The following is a 21,324-nucleotide window of genomic DNA, read 5'->3' as shown; positions in this document are numbered from 1 at the left end:
GTCAAGGGTTTTTTGGCACAACAAAAGATGCAAATACAAATACAAAAAATATATAATTATATTATAATAATTATAATATAAAAAATTATATGAATTTGTCTATATTGTTCTTTGAGTTTTAGCAGCTAAATCTGGTCGAAACTGTTCCCTTGCACCAATGGAGTACCTCAGCAAATTCACTGCCTCTGTAAAATTAATTGATAATAAACTATCCAAACTCGTGTACTGCAGTACTCACCACTGCTCTCCACAGGATCTCTTGCCCACACAGTGAGGGCCTCCTCCACCCCATGGACAGTGTACTGTACAGTATCCACAGCCAGAGCCTTGTCCTCAGTGTCAGCAGTGTAGGCAGCATGGATGAGTCTCAACCAACCACATTGCTCAGCAGGGGAGAAGGTCTGACTAGTCCTGCAGCACACACTCTCAACACTGCATCTCCCTGCATGCATCAGACAGGGCAACTCAACCATACACTGTATTAATGTACTAATTATTGAGATCTATAAGTCGACTAAACAATGCTTTGAGAAATAGAAAAGCTACAACATACGGGTACTATTTTGGGTCAATTATGGAGCTGATAATTTAGGTCGCAAATACAAATTAATAGTGCTAACCTGTTATGTGCTTCAGCTTTGTTTCTGCTTCCCTTGAGCATTTCTTCAGTAAACACACGATCTCAAGCATCTTGCATCTGTGTAACAAACACTACCATTGAGAGCAATGACCTCCCACACACACACACACACACACACGGACAAACACACCCACCTCTCAGCCTGCACAGAGACAAGTGCTCTCTCCATGGCCTCCACCAGTTTGCCTTGCAGACAGTACAGAGCCTGGGAATGCTGACACAACACTCCCAGCTTGCCAGGCTGACTCATACAGGAGTGTACTGTGTTCAACTGCTCCACTAGATTAGCCAGAGAGGAGAGGAGACGACTGGCCTTGTCCCTGCAATCCTCCCACAGCAGTACCTCATCATAAGCTCTCAACAGTACTTCATCCACCATCTAACCTCTTGTAGTGAAATCCGTGGCCAGACCCCGAGGGAGCCTTATGTCAATGAATTTGGTGATGGAATGTGTTGCGTTTTAATTATGCCAACCACAATAATTATTGATGAAACCCCAATTTTCAAGCTTACCCGTGGCCAATCTATGGTTGGAAGATAGGAGGGTAGCTGGCCATACCTACGTCTAACAGCTGAGAGATATATAATTTTTAATAGCGATGAGCGAAACTGAAGCTCACTAATGCTGTGGTACAGAACACAAATAAGGACATAGTAGAATACGCTATCATTTGATTGTGTTTGTGTGTTCACATCCGACTGCTTGTGTGACGCTGGTGAATCCCTTCTCCTTGAGAATGGACGCCAGTTCTCTCTTAACCCTCCCAATGACAGGGGGACCCTCGTAGGACAGTGACGTGTAGAGCTGCACCAGACTAGCACCAGCCACTATCTTGTTGTAGGCATCTTGACCACTAGACACACCCCCAACACCAATGATGGGGATTTCCCCTGCACGAAGAGATGGTGTACACATTAGAACAGCCTCACCTACGGCAAAAAGCAGCCAAACACAAAATGTATATAATTATTGTTTAGAAACTGTAAAATGGCGATGCATGGTTTACACCATATTAATCATGTGCTCTTTACTAGTTCTATCCAACTACAAACAACTATCTACCGTATACTGAAACATTTTCGAGGTACTTAATTTCCATGGGTTAGCAATCCTCCACGAAATGTAGGGCCACAAAATGCTTAGCTATGAATAGCGCAAAATGTATTCAACAACATTTTTTAGAGGCCATTCCACAAAATTCAAGTACCTAGTACTATACGGGTGTGGGAAGCTTTCCATTGGTGCCCTCCTCACCTTGAGTGAGAGAGTACATGTCCCTGATGGTCTGTGTGGCCAGTTCCTTGAGAGGCTCTCCACTGAGACCACCCCCCTCTCCCTGGTAGCTGCTAGTAAGGGTCAAAGGTCGCGATACTGTGGTATTGGAGACAATCAACCCATCAACACCACCCTACATGTATACAAAAAATTGTCATTTCAGCTCTACAATCAAGTCTGCACTGACCTTCTCTCTTGTTACCACGATGGCAATGTCTCGTTTGTCCTCTTGACTGAGGTCAGGTGCAATCTTAACGAGCAGGGGCAGTGGGTGAGGGAGACTGTCCCTCTCTGCAAGCACCTGCACGTCATATAATTATATATGGAATATGCAACAGGTAAGACACAGGTATAAACATAACAAGACTATGCCCTAGGAGCTACAGACAAGCAAGAAAAGTATAGAAATTGTATTTAAAAGTAGTTCAGATCCAAATAATATTATGCAGTAAAGTAAGAATGTTACTTATGTACTCAATGACTTCACTGACTGAAAGGTGGGGAAAAGAGATAAAATCTAGCTATAATACAGCAGTGGAGTGATCACCTTATCCAGTAGTGTCTCTAGTGCCTGCCTGCCTTGCATGTCTCTTAGCCCGGGAGTGTTGGGAGAGGACACATTGATCACCACATAGTCAGCAGATGCCCCCAGTTCCCTCACTCCTCTCACATAGTCCTGCTCTGGTGAAGGGCTGCTCTTGTTCTTACCAAGGTTGACCCCCAACAGCTTGTGTTGCAGGGAGGGCCTCTCTTTGGCTTGCTTCCAGCCTCTCAGTCGATCCTTGACCACAGCATGGCCGTGACTGTTGAATCCATATCTGCAAAGAGAGAAAATCTTGAATTGAAAATTAAATTCTGCTACTGATAATAAGAAATGCACACACACAAACGCAGATAACCGTTTGTACATCAAATATTAATTCAGGTAAGGTGTACCTCATACTTACTTGCAACCTATAATCTATGGAACTAAGCCCCACAACACTACACACACCACCACAGCTAGCTGACCTGGAACTAAGCCCCACAGCACTACAGACACCACCACAGCTAGCTGACCTGGAACTAAGCCCCACAACAGTACACACACCACCACAGCTAGCTGACCTGTTGATGACAGCTCTGTCCTCCTCCAGCCTGAATACTCTGGGCCTATTGTTCCCAGCCTGGGGATGAGGGGTCACACTCCCCACCTCAACCAGCCCAAACCCCATCTCTAATAGAGCCTGGTAGCCCTCAGCATGTTTGTCAAACCCAGCTGCCAGCCCGAGGGGGTTGGAGAGAGACAGACCCCACACACTAGTACGCTGGAGGGGGGGGGGGGGGCAAGTCAATACACTACAAGCCATCTATGATAGCGTATAGTGGGTTATTCAAGGATTGACTCAGAAATACAGTTTATTGAAACTCTACTGTAGGGGTGTGGTCATTTGAACCTCTGTTCTCAAAAATAGAAATGTTTTGTTTGGGTATAAATCTGAAAATTTAGTGCTCGAAAATAACCCGCTATACGGTAGTACCCACAAGATCAGTTTCTCTATATTAATAGACACCAGCGCTATACTGCAGGTTCACCAGAATGTCAGGATCCTTGCTCTTGTCTCGAGGGAGCCATCCTCTTGCAGCCAGAGCCACTGCAGACAAGTGTGCTGTCTCAGGGTCCAGTTGCCTTGTTATTGGCATAAACACGGTATCAAACATCCACTGATGGAAGGTGAAGTAGCCATAGCAGAGTCCACCACTCATACTCAGCACAGCCACACTACCCGCCCTCAGGAGACCTCCCAGTGAAGGCATTCTCTCACTCTCACTCTCACCCTAGCTCTCTGGTCCATGTGGGTTGTTCTAATTAGCGTGCACCGCGAGCTCCACCCCTCTTTGATGCACAGGCCGGCTAGAGAGACCATGCCACAATATTAGTTACCATCCACCTGTGCATGCCTACTCTGGCATGCATTATGCTGTACACTGCACTCGTGTACCTACTTACTTACGTGTACACTGACTAGACTCCCCTGTCCGTCCGTCCCTGGAGCTGGAGATGTCCTCCACTAGAGCTGAGTGCGAGGGAGATGGTCTGTCTGAGTTCATGCAGTCTATGAAGGTACTGCCAAAGATGGTGGTACTTAATTTGGGTGAGTGCTAACCCCAAATTGTTGTAACTGACCTGAATTGACATGTCCACCTCCTCACACAGACTACACAGTGTGGGAGCTACATGTGGACATGACCATTCAACCATTCCGATCAGACAAGTAAGTCAAAACACTAACACACACTTAGAACCATCTCCTCAAGCCTTCCATGGATCAGTACTTGATTATTTCTCCATGTGATTTTTTTTAGCTCTGGCTAAGCTATATACTCAATATCTGTTCACCCATGCACTGCATGTACTGAATGCCCCTTCCCCCCCTCTCAGGAAAGGTGGTGCAGTGGATTGGCATGGACACAAGTTGGCACTGTTCCCTGATGTGAGGACCATCATGACCGCTCTACAAGAGAAGGGGATCAAATTAGCAGCTGCCTCGAGGTAATACTCACTTCTGATTATTCGTCTAATCTTACCCCCCACACAGTACCACAGACCCCCAAACATCACGGCAACTAATGGCTGTGTTAAAAATTGATAAATTTTTCTCACACTTTCAAATATTTCCAACGAAAAAGTTTAAGCACTTTAAAAAGTAAGTCCTTCCCTTACATGTGATAGTCACATGACTAGCCTCTCATACAGTATACAGAGTGCGTCTGGTGTAGAGTACAAGGACATGCTCTTCTTTGATAACATGGAAGACAATATTAGTGACATCACAACACTAGGCGAGTATAGTCAGTGGAACCAACAAGTATTGGCCTTTGTTGTTGAGCGGTACACATACATTGTTCTGTGAAGCCATGGCTGATTCTGCATGCTATAATTATAGGCTCTAGTGTATGTAAGACATTCTCTGTGCCTTCTCTGTAGGTGTGACATGCTTCTATATTGAAGATCAAGCCGGCGGCCTCACCATGGACAGATTCAAGACAGGACTGGAACAATTTAGCCACAAACATTCCCAATAATTCATGCTGTACCAGTCATGTGGTATAATAATAAATTTTGATTCTTTTGTTTACCTATGACCGTACCAAGGGCCTATAATGTTGATATAATAATCTATTTCACTGAATTGTTCAATATAGATCATTATCACATAAAACATGCAGAGCTGCACACCTGGTCGTTACGTGCACAGAGAATCACACAAATGTACAGACTGCAGAGTCAACTAATAACTGACTGCTATATAATTATATAAATTTCTGGAAGTTGAAAAAACGTCTGTGAGCATAAAACTGAACACATAATTTATTATGATTTCTTGATCTGCATTCTATCGATTTCTGCCTCCACATCAGCTCTTGTCTGGCTTTGCCTGCCAGCCCCACTCCTCCCACCAGACTGCTTCTTGTTGCTCAGTAGACTGTTGAAGAATGTGGCCAGTACTGTCTCATTGGCTGGTGGCTTCACGTCTCCCTGTAGGGGTCAAACAAACTTTATTAAAACAAAATGACTACCTTCAGTACAAATTAGCACTCTAAAAATGCAGTGGCTTGCGTTAAATAAAGGATCTTGGAATGGCCTTAACTTGTTTTGTTGGTCTAATGTCAAATTTTTTTAAATGTTCTGAAGAGACCTTTCAAATGATGTGTTTCAATCCAAAAATTCAGAGCCCTAATTTGTCATTTTTCGGCCTTGGACCATGGTATGGTCAAATTGGTAATAACTTTATTGCTAAAAAAATTTTTTTTTATGATACCTTAACCCTTTCCCTGCTTTAATTAAAAGTGAATATTCGCATATTTTGTTTAAAAAATTTATAACTCATGAACCGTATATTAAAAACACTTGTAACAAAGTTCCACAGGTAGAACCGGACCTGTCGCATTCATGGAATCATCATTGTTGCCTAGCAACCAACCACCACCCCACAAATAACAATTGTTAACAAAAATTCATAATTATGTACACAAACAATATTGTGTGATGTTACGAAGTGACTGAACACATGATATAAGTGTTCAGAATGTTCTCACGGTGACATGGCTGACTCAGGACTCAATCAGGATCTGCAGAAACTTGTATTTGAGGTTCATCGGCAGACGCCCTTTTCCCGGGAAATATTTTCTTCACCTACACACAGGTTTACAAGTTTAATGGTGGCTCATGATGTTCACTGTTGTACTAACTAGCCTAAACAAACCTATAGTGAAGCTATCAAGACTACAAATGCTACTCTATAGTGACTTACCAGGTTCAGGAAGATGGTCCACCTCAAGTGCGTCTTCCTCAGGATTCTCAGGCTCTTTCTTTTTAGCTTGACCTCTGAAAGGAAGCTTCCTACCTAGCTATGATCCCAGTCACTGTCCTCTCACTCTACAAGGCCATAGGCATCGATATTCTCACTCTCTAGCTTCCCTAGAACCTCCCTGAGGTTGTACTACGAAGATCTTGTAGCAATTATAAAACGGTCACTTTTCTTTCGACAATTCTGATCGAACCGTACCTCCAAGCAAAATATTAAAAATACCACGTGGAAGAGCAGCTCAATGCGCATGTGCTGGTACCTGCAGCGTGCGCATAGCTCCAACACAGCGTGCACAACGATTTTTTGAAATTTATCAGTAGCCATGCCGACTATAGTCGGCTAAAGCGGGGAAAGGGTTAAGGTGACATATTTTCACAGGTAGATTTGTTTGCGTTTTTACAGTTTTGTACATTTTACGGTATAATATTTTGCGAAATGTCGATCTGGATACATTAAACAAGAGGGCGGCCAATTATTTGCGAGTATTAATTTTTGCGATTTTACTCTCATTCGCAGAAATAGCAGAAATTAATACACGCAAAAATATGTCACTTTTAGATGATGTGTTAAAATCAATTGGGCAGCCTGTTTTAACAAAATACCGTGGTCTGTATATAGCTACAGCCCATGGTCTTTTCCCGAAAATAAAAAACTATGGCCTGTTCTAAATTTGCAATTTAAGAGTGTACCATCTGAAAGAGCACCTTCTAAGCTACAGAAATCAGACTGTCAGAATCCTAAAAGCTGACTCAATAAGCTAAAGACAGTTATAATTACATATATGACAAATGCCTGAGATGATCCCTACCACATGGCAACACTCACCGTGTCAGAGGGAGTGGGTAATGAGCTCCTGGGAGAGCTAGTGGGTCGCTGTGTTGGGGAACCCTTCTCTTTGCTGGGGGGCTGGGGAGATAGTAACAACTGGTATTAATAGCCATCAAACAAAATATGGACACGCTAGACTTTAGAAATTCTTGTTTGCTCAAAAAATGCTATTTTCTCGAGACACACACACACACGCACACACAGGTACTCACTGGTGCTCCTCCGGCTGGTTTAGGACTCCGGACGAGGTGGGCCTAGGGGGAGTGGGTAATGAGAGGCACACACAGTACACAGCGTATAATTATAGTTCTGCCCTGTGCTATTATGTTAAACATCATGGTACTAACTTGCTGTGCCATGAGAAACACTTGATCTTCCTCAGCAGTCACCTCTCCCAGGTGAGTCTCAGGCTGTGGTGTGTGAGCATACCAGGATACCAATGATACTACACAATACAACAAGACACAACCTCCCCCCTACCGTGATACAAACAAGACACAACCTCCCCCCCCCCCCCACCGTGATACAAACAAGACACAGCCTCCCCCCCCCCCACCGTGATACAAACAAGACACAGCCTCCCCCCCCCCCCACCGTGATACAAACAAGACACAACCTCCCCCCCCCCGTGATACAAACAAGACACAGCCTCCACCCCACCGTGATAAAACAAGACCCTCGATGCCTTCTAATGGTCATAATCCACCAGTACTGCCCACCTTCCTAGGATACTGAATAGCCAGAACATTAATGACCAGCTCTATAAGAACACACACACAGTACTCAATACAGACTAGTACTGAATGGCTGCTATAGGAACATAGTGCTTCAACACACACACTAGCAAGAGTGGGTGATTCTCTTAGTTGCTGTATTAATATTCCCACACATCAAATGTCAGTACTTGACCTTGATCTGTACACATACACACAACAACAGAACACTTATAAGACAACCAAGGAAATAGGCACACACACACAGCAAGCAATGAGAGGGGAGGTCCTAATTAGGTAGCAAGAGGACACACACAGCAAGCAATGAGAGGGGAGGTCCTATTAGGTAGCAAGAGGATAAGCAGTTTTGCAAAACGGATAGAAATAGATGATGGTCGTTAATGGTCAATTACAGCACAAGCACTCTATAAGCACATTCACTCTATAAGCACATTCACTCTATAAGCACATTCACTCTATAAGCACAAGCACACTAATCAAGCTATATTAGCAGTGGCCACACGCGTCATCTCTTCCTACCAGTTATTAATAAGAGGTTACTATAAATGGTGACTCCATCACCCCCCCCCTCCCACACACACACACACACACACACACACACACGCGCGCGCTTTCCACCGCTACAGTGGATGATGGAAACACGCTAACAAACAAACAAACAGCCTCCTACACTCAAGCAATCACAATATTGTCCCAGAAGCCACTTGCTTCATAAACATACAACTAATTGTTAGCAAGTGCTCACTTTGAAACTAGACATTCCTCCACTTAACCTGTCACCATCAAAGCTAGCTAGGTCATGTTCAGAGAAATCATAAAGGCAATAGCCCACGCATTTTCCAAAGGAAAACAGAAAATTTAGAGCCCAAAGGAATCGCTAATTTAAGCACACTATTTGATATATAGGACATTCAAAGAGTTACTACAAACAATAGTGATATCATATTATTTGCTACAAGAAACAAAACAACAAACAAGTCCACACACAAACACAAGAGGGGACCTGCCAGGTACAGGTAGGGGGGGCAGTTAATGATATTCATAGCCTCAGTTAATGATATGCAGGAGCATATTCATGTGCATATGCGTACTAGTGTGGTGGACTGAGCAAACACATTCAAACTAGCTCTATTGTGTTGAGGGCAATTAGTGGCTTAATGGAATGACAACAATTCTTAAACTGTATCATTTCTGACTTGTTATCTTAGAGCTGAAACACGACCTCCTCTCAGTGTACCAGGGCATGACTATACTTAAGCTGGTGGGGATGTGTTGATTAATGCTATTTCAAAGATGTATTGGTATAAGTCCTAGAGGCATTACCTGTGATGTCTTTGGTGGTATGATGACAGTCTCGTAGGGGGCAGTAGGGGAGATGTCTTTCATGTGCTCATACAATATGCCAATCTTGTTCTCATTGTCCCAACCAGACGGTCTGTGTGTGTGTGTGTGTGTGTGTGTGTGTGTGTGTGTGTGTGTGTGGGTGTGTGTGTGTGTGTGTGTGTGTGTGGGGGGGGGGGGGTATGGTTGAGCGGTAAACATTAATGATACAGTGTGTATAATGTTAATGTTTAAGGCCAGTAGAGTAAACCTGTTACAATGTATGGACAGTGTATGAGGTGGTATCAATACAGCAGTGGTTGCTTACATGAAGACAGTGTCCTTGTCCACCACTGATGCCCCAGTCTTGAAGGGGAGAGAGTAGCCTCTGTGCATGAGGTACTGGAGTAGTAGGGACACGTTTTTATCTTCTTTAGAGGAGATATAGAACAATGCTGCCCCATCTGAGGAGAGGTTAGGGAGAACAGCCATTGGGTGTACTTACAGGTAAAAATATATATCTAGGAACGGGACAAGGATGCCCATATATGGTGGTGTGGATGGGAGGATACAGTTGAGACAGAACTTGCGGATGGACTGCTGTATAAAATCAAAGTGGTCATCTCTGTATCCGTGTGTCTTCTCTAGGTCCACTATTGAGTCAGACTGTATGTATGTGTGTGTGAGGTGTGGGGTGGGTGGGTGTGAGGTGTGGGGGTGGGTGGGTGTGTGTGTGAGGTGGGGGGGATTACATGTAGGGCTCCTATATAATGTTCATACAGATGTGCACAATCTCAACACCACACTAGACTGTACCTTACAACAGACCACAACGACTGGTAGCCCGAGGTTACAAGTGAGAGTGGTCTCTCCTAGTGGCAGTGTGACACTCTCCCCCTCAGTCACCACTGGTGGGTCCTCTGGGTCCATGTACCCCTGGAACAGTGACACCACTGTACAATGAGGGGGGAGGGTTATCATGTGCAATAGGTAGACCATTAGGTAACACACTAATCACTGAGCACTTGTATCTAAACATATCAATGGAAAGGTAATTCTGAGAGCTACAGAAGCGATTAATTGTAGCTTAAAGATTAAAGATTAAAGATTAAAGAGCTCTTGCGTACATTATTGCATATACTGATTGGAGTGTTTCACTTATCGTTAAGTTCAAATTAACCTCCCACCATCTGTGCATACCAGTCACACTAGTCACCATGACTCACCATGACTCACAGCAACAAACATAGGCTAGCTACAATAGAATCATCATAAACCATTAATAGAGAATGTAGACCTCATCTGATACAATGAACTGGTGCAGTAACAATGTGTACAGAGGAACCAAATATTGACAGGATAAAGTAAAGACATTTAAATATTCTTGGTAAAGTGTAATTTATTGCAACTACTTCACATGTGGTTCAAGATGATTATTGTAACATGATCGTGTTTAAGTGTGGTCCCCACTGACTAAACTCAGTGACATCACCAATGAGGCTAATTGAGGGCAATGGCCAGTACAGGATACAGTGAGTGATGCTGGGCTAGGTCATCTAATGGAGGGCTAATGAGGCTTGAGGGAGGAAGCAGAGGGATCATTGCTGGGATTAGATATCTCTTTATCATTGAGGTGCTATATTGTACCCAGGGGGGTGGCCTTTGGTGTGTATGCATGCTTTGCACTGAGGTTCTATAGAGGAGGGACATGACACATGCTACCCCAGGTATGTGTGTGTGTACCAGAGGAGGGACATGACACATGCTACCCCAGGTATGTGTGTGTGTACCAGAGGAGGGACATGACACATGCTACCCCAGGTATGTGTGTGTGTACCAGAGGAGGGTCATGACACATGCTACCCCAGGTATGTGTGTGTGTACCAGAGGAGGGTCATGACAATGCTACCCCAGGTATGTGTGTGTGTACCAGAGGAGGGACATGACACATGCTACCCCAGGCATGTGTGTGTGTCCAGAGGAGGGACATGACACATGCTACCCCAGGCATGTGTGTGTGTCCAGAGGAGGGACATGACACATGCTACCCCAGGCATGTGTGTGTGTCCAGAGGAGGGACATGACACATGCTACCCCAGGCATGTGTGTGTGTCCAGAGGAGGGACATGACACATGCTACCCCAGGCATGTGTGTGTGTCCAGAGGAGGGACATGACACATGCTACCCCAGGTATGTGTGTGTGTCCAGTAGGAGGGACATGACACATGCTACCCCAGGTATGTGTGTGTCCAGAGGAGGGACATGACACATGCTACCCCAGGTATGTGTGTGTGTACCAGAGGAGGGACATGACACATGCTACCCCAGGCATGTGTGTGTACCAGAGGAGGGACATGACACATGCTACCCCAGGCATGTGTGTGTACCAGAGGAGGGACATGACACATGCTACCCCAGGTATGTGTGTGTCCAGAGGAGGGACATGACACATGCTACCCCAGGTATGTGTGTGTGTCCAGAGGAGGGACATGACACATGCTACCCCAGGTATGTGTGTGTGTACCAGAGGAGGGACATGACACATGCTACCCCAGGTATGTGTGTGTGTACCAGAGGAGGGTCATGACACATGCTACCCCAGGTATGTGTGTGTGTACCAGAGGAGGGACATGACACATGCTACCCCAGGTATGTGTGTGTGTACCAGAGGAGGAACATGACACATGCTACCCCAGGCATGTGTGTGTGTCCAGAGGAGGGACATGACACATGCTACCCCAGGCATGTGTGTGTGTCCAGAGGAGGAACATGACACATGCTACCCCAGGCATGTGTGTGTGTCCAGAGGAGGGACATGACACATGCTACCCCAGGCATGTGTGTGTGTCCAGAGGAGGGTCATGACACATGCTACCCCAGGCATGTGTGTGTGTCCAGAGGAGGGACATGACACATGCTACCCCAGGTATGTGTGTGTACCAGAGGAGGGACATGACACATGCTACCCCAGGCATGTGTGTGTGTCCAGAGGAGGGACATGACACATGCTACCCCAGGTATGTGTGTGTACCAGAGGAGGGACATGACACATGCTACCCCAGGCATGCGTGTGTACCTCACAGTGTATAAACATAGAGCATGGTTTACAATGACAAGAACACATGATCACAAACATGACTGACAAACAAGCATTGCCCATTTTCAAATTACCCAATTATAGATCAATGAACACAATACACAGTGAATGAACACAATACACAGTGAATGAACACACTGCAGTACACTATTCATGTACGCTAGTCCATAGACCAGGCTGTATGTACTAACAAGGTAATGGCAACTTAGCCTCTGAGTAGGGGTACGCTATGAATAACAGAGGTCAGTCAGTATGGGCTTGCTAATACATGCAGATTATTGCACACAGACTATACATACGCTATGCCTACCAGTGGTGGATTCACTATGTTAAGCATGGGCTGTTTGTATCAACAGAAGCAAATAGCAACAGCATCCACTTGTACTGTGTCCTTGTTGAAAGCCACACACTGACTGCACTAGTAAACACAGCAGCAGCTAGATATTATATACAGTATACACATGTACAGCAATGAACTGGGTCACTGGCTGCCACAGAAACAAAGTGGAGTGATGCAACAACACAACCCAAGGTTTCAGTATCCCCATCATCACACACGGAAGGTAGTTACTGAAGGGATGCAGGAATTGTTGCTTTCAATATAATATTATTTTTGATAATCTAATATTACAGTAATGATCTCCCAACACATGTTTGTTTTGATAAACAGAAGACACAACATCCACTGACACTGGAGTATGACTAGGGATCCTGAAACGTTCTTAGGGAGTATAAAACAGTACAGAACAGTACAGGGGAAAGAGGGTCATGCTTTGGAGGGCACGTCACTAAGGTCTTCACTGATTGGTCGTACAGTTACATAGTTACACACAGGAAATAGCTACAAGACAACACAGACCCTAGCAGTGTCTAATGCTCTACAAGACAACACAGACCCTAGCAGTGTCTAATGCTGTAACAGCCAATGTGTGGTATACAGCAGAGCTTAGTCTTTGTGATGACATCAGAAGAATGTACTAACATTAAACACACAATATTAACCTTTTAAAAACAACAAACACACTACATAGTAACCAAGAAGAGGTACGACACGCGTGCCTCGATTTAGCAATTAGTCTCTGCAATAATGTTGAGCGTGGGCGGAAGTATGCCTCGATTATCCACCCATGCTCAACGTTATTGCAGAGGCTAATTGCTAAATCGAGGCACGCGTGTCGTACCTCCTCTGGTAGTAGCCACTAGGAAGCAGCATAGCAACAGTAGGGTACACAGTGACTCACTCTTGTCCTCCATATCCTTGAGCTCTTTGGGGGGAATGTTGAGAGTGGAGACATGCTTCCTTACCACTTGGGCCCATCTCTCTAGACTCTCTAATATCCCCCATGGCTGAGAGAGGTCTGCCACCAGGAGCACTGTAGTATGTGGGAGGGTCTCCCTGGTGAGGACAAAGGGGAGCAATTGAGAGTGCCACACCACGCCATCGAGGATCCACACACTCATACGATCCAGCAGGTCTGGGGGGGAGGGAGGACGAGGGTTGAAGACAGATAAAAAAAACACGTTTTGACCAGAAAATCAATTGACCTCTCACCCCTAGAGCCAGAGTGTCGGCCACTGGAATGCAGCTACTGGAGGCCATCTAACAAATATCTCTAATAAAGGATTCTACTATTGAAGTACTTAAAACAAAGAGAACAAAGAGAGTGTATATGCATGCATGTATGGGAGTATGGGAGAGTTGGTGAAGGCCACACACAGATGTGAGGCAATTGCATGATCAGGCAGTTTAAATTTCCATAATATCCGGCTCACCCCCCCTAACTTCCCACCACCTCTTGCAACATGAAGGCTTGGTGTACACACAGGTCTATCACACACACAGGTCTATCACACACACAGGTTAGGTACTCTAGTTTCAAGCCCTCTTACTACAAGTGTTACAAGTGTTTATGTTTTAAGAGTGCATGTTATGTATACAGGTCACACTGGAGCATCTACTGCACACACACACACACACACAAACAGCGGAAGACTAGTCTACAGCAAGGCCTCCACTAAAGGGCATCATTGTGAGGCAGATGACTCTCACACACACTGACAATGCACACTGGACAATAGGTTCTGCAGTGACCAACACAATGACCCACAATACCCCACCTGTGTCAGCACTGGAGGCCCTACCATACAGGCTATTAATACCACATTCTAATCACTACCTCAACTGTAATTAAACACATTTCAGTTTAGACTAGCACTGCAGGTGTGTGTGTGTCTGGCATGAGGTGTGGGCAATCACCCAGCACACTGCATTGTGCAGTACTTTCAGTTATACACAAACAATGATATAATTATGCCCTCCAGCTATATACGCAGTGAAACCCTGCCTCAGCTATAGCCCTGAGGGCTGGAGCAGTTAATCTTCATCAGACAATGATCCGGTTTTAGTAGAGAGACTGCATTCTATGGATGGTTTAGGGCAACGGATAAATTGCAGCAATAGCCACAGAAACACACTAACACCAGCACACTAGCTAGTGCAAGCCATACGCTCTATTAGTGCTTGTTATTGTGCAACCAATCTCACTCAATTCGGAATTCAGACAAGCCTTGAAATGGCTGATCATATTATTAAACTGTGAGGCCAGTAATTTATGGAGAAGCCTCGGAAGACAGTGACACACATTAACAGTTGACTTCTGTTTGTAACTGTGTGTGTTCAGATTACAAACAAATCAGTGTACGTTGCAACACACTACACACACGGTAACTATACACAGGGTTCATTTCAATTGTACCAGTTCATTGGAATGTCCACAGGAAGGTGTTCCTACCAGGAGAGTTGATCTACACTATTCAGGGTATAATGAAATTCGTATTGAAAGATTAAAAATGATTTTCCTATAACTGGAAGGAATCAAGGAAGGAATCAATCTGAATGTACTGTACTAGTCAGGCTTCAGGGAAGACAACCTCACAGTGCACTACAAGGGAAGCTGGCCAAATGGTCTTCTGTGTCAGAGCACTTAGCTATGACTAGTTATGACCAGCTATGACAGTGTACTTAGCTATGACTAGTATGATGTGTGTGGAAAACACGCAACTCCCAATAATTAGTTTACAGGAAATCCTAACTGAATCACTAAAGGTCATTGCTGTAGCTAAAAGACTTTCATTACTATTTATGTATTTCACAGACACACACACACACACACACACATTGACAGTGACCTAGGGCTGAGCACACACACACACAGACAGTGACCTAAGACTGAGCACACTGACAGTGACCTAGGACTGAGTTACAAGATTCCTGTCTGTTGAAATCATATACAGGTAGAGATGAGGACAAGTGAATACAGGACAACCCGTGGATCAGCTACACATTCCTATCGTGGTGATACACAGAGCACTCTGAATAGAGACATTGTAGGGAACACACTCGTTCTCACAGACCAACATTACCTGACATCACTAAATTATCTGAGCTATGAACAAGTGAACTAGAGTCTGTGGCTAATGTCCTGGGAACAAGATAATACAGGGACCACACTGCAATACAATCCCCCAAACACAAACTACAACCATCACAGTACTCACACTCACACCCCACACACCCATACCTCACACTAGTACAGGGATGTGCCCACTGGTTGGTGGCTCTAGACAAACATAAGCACCACTAGAGATGCAGTTTACTGCATACAAGAGGCACATTTAAATGATTGAAAACAGGTGCCACTGGGCATATCACCACCCACACACCTCACACACCCACTCACCGTCTGTCTCTTCGTCCTGTATATCAATGAACCGATACTCCAGGGAGCAGCCACTGAGAGGGAACTTGGCCCCCAGACCACTGGACTTGGACAGTCGACACATTTGATCCACCAGCGTGCTCTTACCAGAGCTCACATCACCTGGAGGGAGGGAGGGGGCGTGTCCCATAGTAACAAGAGCAGCTAGGGGATATGATACATACTGTTGGAACCACCAGACATCTTATTGGACGCCATATTCAGCTGTGTTATTCCCCCAATTTATAATTATTATTATCGTATATCGACATTGTGGCTAGCTCCCCTTGGTAACCTAATGAGCCGGTACATGGTAACCATGGCAATACGTATGTCTAGTCGTAACCTAGTCGTGCATATCTATGCTAACACAATAAGATTTGTTTGTGTGTCTAAATAAAGCCCACCATACAAAATAAACACTCCACACGCCCCCTCGTACCTAGGACTAGTAGTGTCTTAGTGACGTGTTGCTTGCTCCTCCGGCTACTCACTGCCACATCATTCAAAATGGCCGACCTGTGCAATACACACAAGGTATAAAGTCACGTACAAACACACACCATGTTCTTGACACCATACTAGTATAGTACTAGATACAAGCCTTCAACACATGTCATACAGTGGCCTAATGAGACCACTATGGTGTGAGGTGGTGCGTGTGGACATACCATAGGTCCTCTTGCTTCTCTGTACCGTTTTGTTTTTCTTCACTCGTAGCCATTTTTAGTGGTCAAGGGAAACCTACATTATGCTATTGAGGTCAAAGTGCAAAACGTGGCCTGCAAACAGCACATGCCCCACCCCCCTTTCTTTAGACTCAACAAGATAAGCTTACTTGCAAGATTCATGGCAAGCTAACACCAGCGCAGACCACCAGCAGAGAGAGACGGACACAGCAAGGTATGAATAATCTCTAGCCTAATCACACTAGCGAGCAGCATGTGCATAAAAATAATCATACAGTAATCGGTAGGCAGATCTCTGCAGATAACGTACATACACATTCATCGAGCCTTAGCGTACTCGTATTCTTCAAGCAAAAGCAATCTATTGTTCCCTACAAATTGCAGTAAGAAGTCCTATTCAACCAAGCAAGCAAGCGCGTAGGAGGAGCCTAACTAAGCCTAAGTGGATTACCAGTATCAACTGAACCTTGCAGAACAGCAATGGACCCATCATCCAGTCCTTTACTCAGCCTCAAGAACGAACTGTTATTAAATGCAGTGGTGAGAGGTGATCTGCCTACTGCTAGAAGACTCATCGATAGACATGGAGCACAAGTAAACTCTGAGAATATCTCTGGAATGTCTGCCCTACAGTTGGCCATTGTGAATCAGCACTCAAAATTAGCCGAATATTTAATTCAAAAAGGTGCCGATATTTACAAGTGTGACGTGAGAGGCTGGACTGCTTTACACGATGCTGCGCTAGTCGACAATATTGTGATTGTTAAGAAACTGATATCGAAAGGAATGACTCCAATGTTGACAACACATCAGAGTGAGCTAGTTATCGACGTGGCTGGGAGCACTCAGACAGAACTGTTGCTATGCGAAGAAATGTGCAAATTGGGTGAAGTGGAATTAGCCAAACAGTATTACAAGTACCTGGGGCTTAATCAGACTGGCAGCCATAGCAATGCTCATAACTCGTTCTCCAAGGGTTCTCGTGGTAACCTGTGTTCTCCACAAACAACAGCCAAAAATGGACAAAAGACGACCTCTAAAACGGCTCTTTATTCACGTTCGACAAACTCTTGTAATATTGCCTCAAGCAATAGTGGTCAATGTATGCTGTCTAAAGGATCTGCAATGACCCTGAAATTCCACCCTAGCCCTAGCCACAAAGAGCATTCGGTGACTAATAGCAACAACCCGACCTTAATGCCAACCGAGGCTGGAACCCATCCAGGTGCAGACGATATTGATTACACAGCAAGTAAACCAGTCAAACAAGTCACTACCAATGAAACTGTTCAAGTGCAAACCACGCCGGAATCAATTGCAACCACTACTTCCTATGAATCTAATCAGGCTAATTGCCTCAAGGCGAGGGAGGGCACTGCTATAAATGCACTCTACACGCACAGTGGTTTCCAGTTGCAGATAGGCCTCTCACTACTAAGCCTAGAGTCTCAAGCTACTGACCTAGATACTGAGTTTGGTAGTCAGAGAGTGATCAATTCTCCCAGAGTCAAGAGCCATCGACAGGCTATTAGAACACAAAGTGACCCTGCCACTACTAACCCTCTCAAGGCACACTTCCAAAACCCTCGTCCAGGTCGCAAAGTCAGCTTCTCCAACCCTCCTATGACCGGGACAACACTATCCTCGGTGGAACTACCAGTCAACAACAGTTCTAGCACTATAATGGAAGAACCAGTAGAGTCTCCTGCAAAGTTGTTGCTCTCTGACAGTGCAATGCAGCAATTGACTGAGATCTGTAATAGAGAAAAAGGAGTTAGTTCCGACGAAGAAATGGAGAATGCTGGAATCAGAGCACTCAGGAAAAAGCCACGAAAGTCGAGTATCGTGTCTCCACAACGCAGACGAAGTTCAAATGGTCGACGAAGATCTGTCACATTCCAACCAGAGCTGTTGCTGCATGAAAACGTGCTCTCTGGAGATGCAAAGGCCGTGGCTGAGATGCTGGAGTCTGGTATGATTTGCGATGTGAACAGAATAAGTCCTGCCGGGCTCACTGCTCTGCATCAAAGTGCCATTGATGGTAATCTGGAGTGTGCAAAGGCACTCATATGTAATGGAGCTAATGTGAACTGCATAGACTGTGAGCTATGGACACCTTTACACGCAGCAGCCGTCACTGGCCAGGAAGTGTTTGTGCGATATCTACTACTGTCCGGGGCAGACTCTACCATGAAGAACGACAAAGAAGAGACTCCATACGATATCACAAAGAACCCACAAGTCCGTAAGATGCTCTTGCACTCAATGAATGGAAAATCACCAGATTCTAACGATTTCTCAGACACAGAATGTTTTAGCGAAGAAGAGCGCGAGTACAGTCACGCTGAGTCTGATTCTGACGATGAGGTCAATAGTGCAGAATTATTTGGTACTAGTAAATCCAACCTTAAAGAACGATTAGGACTCAAGCACAGCACAGCTCTGGCCAACACTCAGGACACCTCCATTTCCCCGTCACCTGACATGGAGACAGCTGATAGTGTGTTTGTGGGGGACAACAAAACTAGGAGCCTCACACAATACAAGCGAGAGAGAGATCTCAATGATAGCACATCCTCCTACTCAAGTTACGAACTAGTTGTTAAACGCCACGAAGAACAATCTGGCTATCAGCCAAACAGCGATGGTGACGGTATATCAGAAGATCAAGGAATATGTACAATGGATGGTTCAAGCGATTGCAGCCATCGAAGTCGAATATTATCAGAAGACGAAGGGACTACAAGAGATGTGCTGGACAGTGACCTTGTCCCCGGTAGCCTGGACTACAAATTCCAAGAAGCCTGCCTCGATGGTAATGTCGACTCTGTCCTAAAACTTGTCAAGCACAAAACCGAAATCAATGTAAACAGAGTGAACGAAAACTCTGGAATCACCGCGCTCCATCATGCCGTCCTGGAGGAGAACTTTGCCCTTGCTCAACACCTCATCACTGACTTTGATGCCAATGTTCAGATCCAGGACACGGATGGTTGGACCCCCCTCCATGCTGCCAGTGCTGTGGGAGACCTCAGGATTGCTCAGTTATTACTAGACAATGGGGCTAAAGCATCAGTCCTCAATAGCAGTTGTGAGTTTCCAGTCGACGTGGCCAGCGACGAAGCTGTAGAGAAGCTGCTTAAGAACGTTATGTTAGGGCCTGGAGTTGGCACTTTGTTCCCGGGCATTTTAACTCGTTAGAACTGTACGTGTGTGTTGTTTGTGTTGCTGCATCACTAATTCATTCATTGTGGCTTTATGTCATTGTGGTTTTATGTCATTGTACTTGTCTTGTTCTAATCATTGTGTTTCAATCCTTTATTTGTGCACACCTCTTCTGATTAATCACTGGTCAAATTCTCATTGTCTGTTGTGCAAGTTCTCTGTAATTATGAATACAATTTATATGAAATTTGAAGCGATAATAATCTATTAATTCATGTGACCAGTTGTACAGGTGCATGTACTTAGTGGATGTGGGTAGAGGAGGAATGTGTTGTGTTATTGTACCTCTAATGGCAGTGTAAACCATCCACACACATACCCACATCGTCAGGAATCTACTACCAACACCAACCAACTCTTTATGCAGCCATGGAATAATAATTTTTTACCTACTTGATACTGTTATAGAAGTGCTATAATTATTAGCTAGTTACTATTGGAATCCTTTGTGTGGGTACACACACACAAACACACACACACACACACACACACACACACACACACACACACACACCCACCCACACACACACACACACACACATACTAGCTGTGAATTAGACCAGTGCTAATAGGTGAGGTGATACATTGACACATACTACACTTCATAGACTAATGCTCATTTGCAACTCAGCTGGTTCAAGTGCTAACAAGACTAGTAATAACTATTCCTCTGTCTTTGATGGCTGCTAATACATGGCATACACAGCTAGGGAGGCAGTGGTCATATAACAAGTTATCAGGTCGTGATTGTACTGTTTATCTTTGAGTGCCAAGCGCCCAATTAACATAAAACCAAATATTGATTCGATTCAGTTGCTAAGATACATCAGGTACACACTGGAATAAAACAACTCGCTCGCTCATGCATTCTATAAACAACTCCCCAGGGAGGGACGTACCCCGTACTACCCCAAGGGGAGGTACATGTGTATGCTCGTTGCTGCTATGGCTATAGCTAAGAGGTTATTAGTGTACATGCAACCCCCCACACCACTACCCCCCAGGGAGGGACGTACCCCCGTACTACCCCCAGGGGAGGGCTGCTCCGTTGCTGCTATGGGCTATAGTGATCAGCTCCTATTGTGTACCACAATTCCCCACACATCAGCTGCTCAATGGTCCAGTCACCGCGCTCCAGCCACCAGCTGCTCCCAATCCTAACATCATTATTACTAATATACAGTCGGTCAAAGCAAAGCATATCAGAACATTATTGACTATCTTTGTAGCTAGAGATGTGCACATTATAAACTAGTACTGTATTTCATGAGCTGCTGCATGGGGAATTTATGGTCTGTAGCTGTTTTGTGAGTTTTCTTGATTTTGCTGTTTTGATGGAGTATATATAATAGCTGATGTTGGCAACTACTAGGTGCTGCAATGTTTGTACAAAGCTTTTCCTTT

General features: G+C 44.8%; 5 protein-coding genes and 1 long non-coding RNA gene across 7 annotated transcripts; 2 read left to right on the top strand and 4 right to left on the bottom strand.

Annotated features, from left to right (window-relative positions):
• Positions 1–18: 18 nt before the first annotated feature.
• Positions 19–1,079, bottom strand: LOC135340700 (uncharacterized). The gene is made up of 4 exons (XM_064537041.1): positions 775–1,079; positions 621–697; positions 239–442; positions 19–185 (listed from the first exon to the last, which is right to left on the bottom strand). The coding sequence occupies exons 1-4, from the start codon at positions 1,017–1,019 to the stop codon at positions 100–102; spliced, it is 612 nt and encodes a 203-aa protein (XP_064393111.1). The 5' UTR covers positions 1,020–1,079; the 3' UTR covers positions 19–99.
• A 134-nt stretch (positions 1,080–1,213) lies between these two features.
• On the bottom strand, positions 1,214–3,784 carry LOC135340699 (dihydroorotate dehydrogenase (quinone), mitochondrial-like). 2 transcript variants are annotated; one of them, XM_064537039.1, is made up of 6 exons: positions 3,492–3,784; positions 3,024–3,223; positions 2,464–2,734; positions 2,104–2,217; positions 1,896–2,049; positions 1,214–1,570 (listed from the first exon to the last, which is right to left on the bottom strand). In XM_064537039.1, the coding sequence occupies exons 1-6, from the start codon at positions 3,711–3,713 to the stop codon at positions 1,308–1,310; spliced, it is 1,224 nt and encodes a 407-aa protein (XP_064393109.1). In that variant the 5' UTR covers positions 3,714–3,784; the 3' UTR covers positions 1,214–1,307. The 2 variants fall into 2 exon arrangements, with proteins under 2 accessions (XP_064393109.1, XP_064393110.1); XM_064537040.1 differs by having other exon boundaries at positions 1,214–1,531.
• A 28-nt stretch (positions 3,785–3,812) lies between these two features.
• LOC135340702 (magnesium-dependent phosphatase 1-like) lies at positions 3,813–5,089 on the top strand. The gene is made up of 6 exons (XM_064537043.1): positions 3,813–4,051; positions 4,114–4,171; positions 4,339–4,449; positions 4,496–4,603; positions 4,654–4,739; positions 4,885–5,089. The coding sequence occupies exons 1-6, from the start codon at positions 3,958–3,960 to the stop codon at positions 4,980–4,982; spliced, it is 555 nt and encodes a 184-aa protein (XP_064393113.1). The 5' UTR covers positions 3,813–3,957; the 3' UTR covers positions 4,983–5,089.
• Positions 5,090–16,802, bottom strand: LOC135340698 (cytoplasmic dynein 1 light intermediate chain 2-like). Its single transcript, XM_064537037.1, has 12 exons — positions 16,678–16,802; positions 16,449–16,525; positions 15,989–16,129; positions 13,490–13,723; positions 9,967–10,103; positions 9,723–9,816; positions 9,479–9,614; positions 9,154–9,265; positions 7,444–7,506; positions 7,309–7,350; positions 7,094–7,174; positions 5,090–5,436 (listed from the first exon to the last, which is right to left on the bottom strand). The coding sequence occupies exons 1-12, from the start codon at positions 16,728–16,730 to the stop codon at positions 5,272–5,274; spliced, it is 1,335 nt and encodes a 444-aa protein (XP_064393107.1). The 5' UTR covers positions 16,731–16,802; the 3' UTR covers positions 5,090–5,271.
• LOC135340703 (uncharacterized) lies at positions 5,763–7,083 on the bottom strand. Its single transcript, XR_010396425.1, has 2 exons — positions 6,212–7,083; positions 5,763–6,093 (listed from the first exon to the last, which is right to left on the bottom strand). It is a non-coding gene; the product is annotated as an uncharacterized LOC135340703 (long non-coding RNA).
• LOC135340696 (uncharacterized) lies at positions 16,776–20,123 on the top strand. The gene is made up of 2 exons (XM_064537035.1): positions 16,776–16,909; positions 17,080–20,123. The coding sequence occupies exon 2, from the start codon at positions 17,176–17,178 to the stop codon at positions 19,894–19,896; it is 2,721 nt and encodes a 906-aa protein (XP_064393105.1). The 5' UTR covers positions 16,776–16,909; positions 17,080–17,175; the 3' UTR covers positions 19,897–20,123.
• The last annotated feature ends 1,201 nt before the right edge of the window (positions 20,124–21,324 follow it).

Source organism: Halichondria panicea, chromosome 9 (assembly GCF_963675165.1).
Source record: "Halichondria panicea chromosome 9, odHalPani1.1, whole genome shotgun sequence".
Classification (NCBI taxonomy): Eukaryota; Metazoa; Porifera; class Demospongiae; order Suberitida; family Halichondriidae; genus Halichondria; species Halichondria panicea.
The sequence above is the reverse complement of the archived record's forward strand: the minus strand, read 5'-3'. Positions and strand labels throughout refer to the sequence as shown.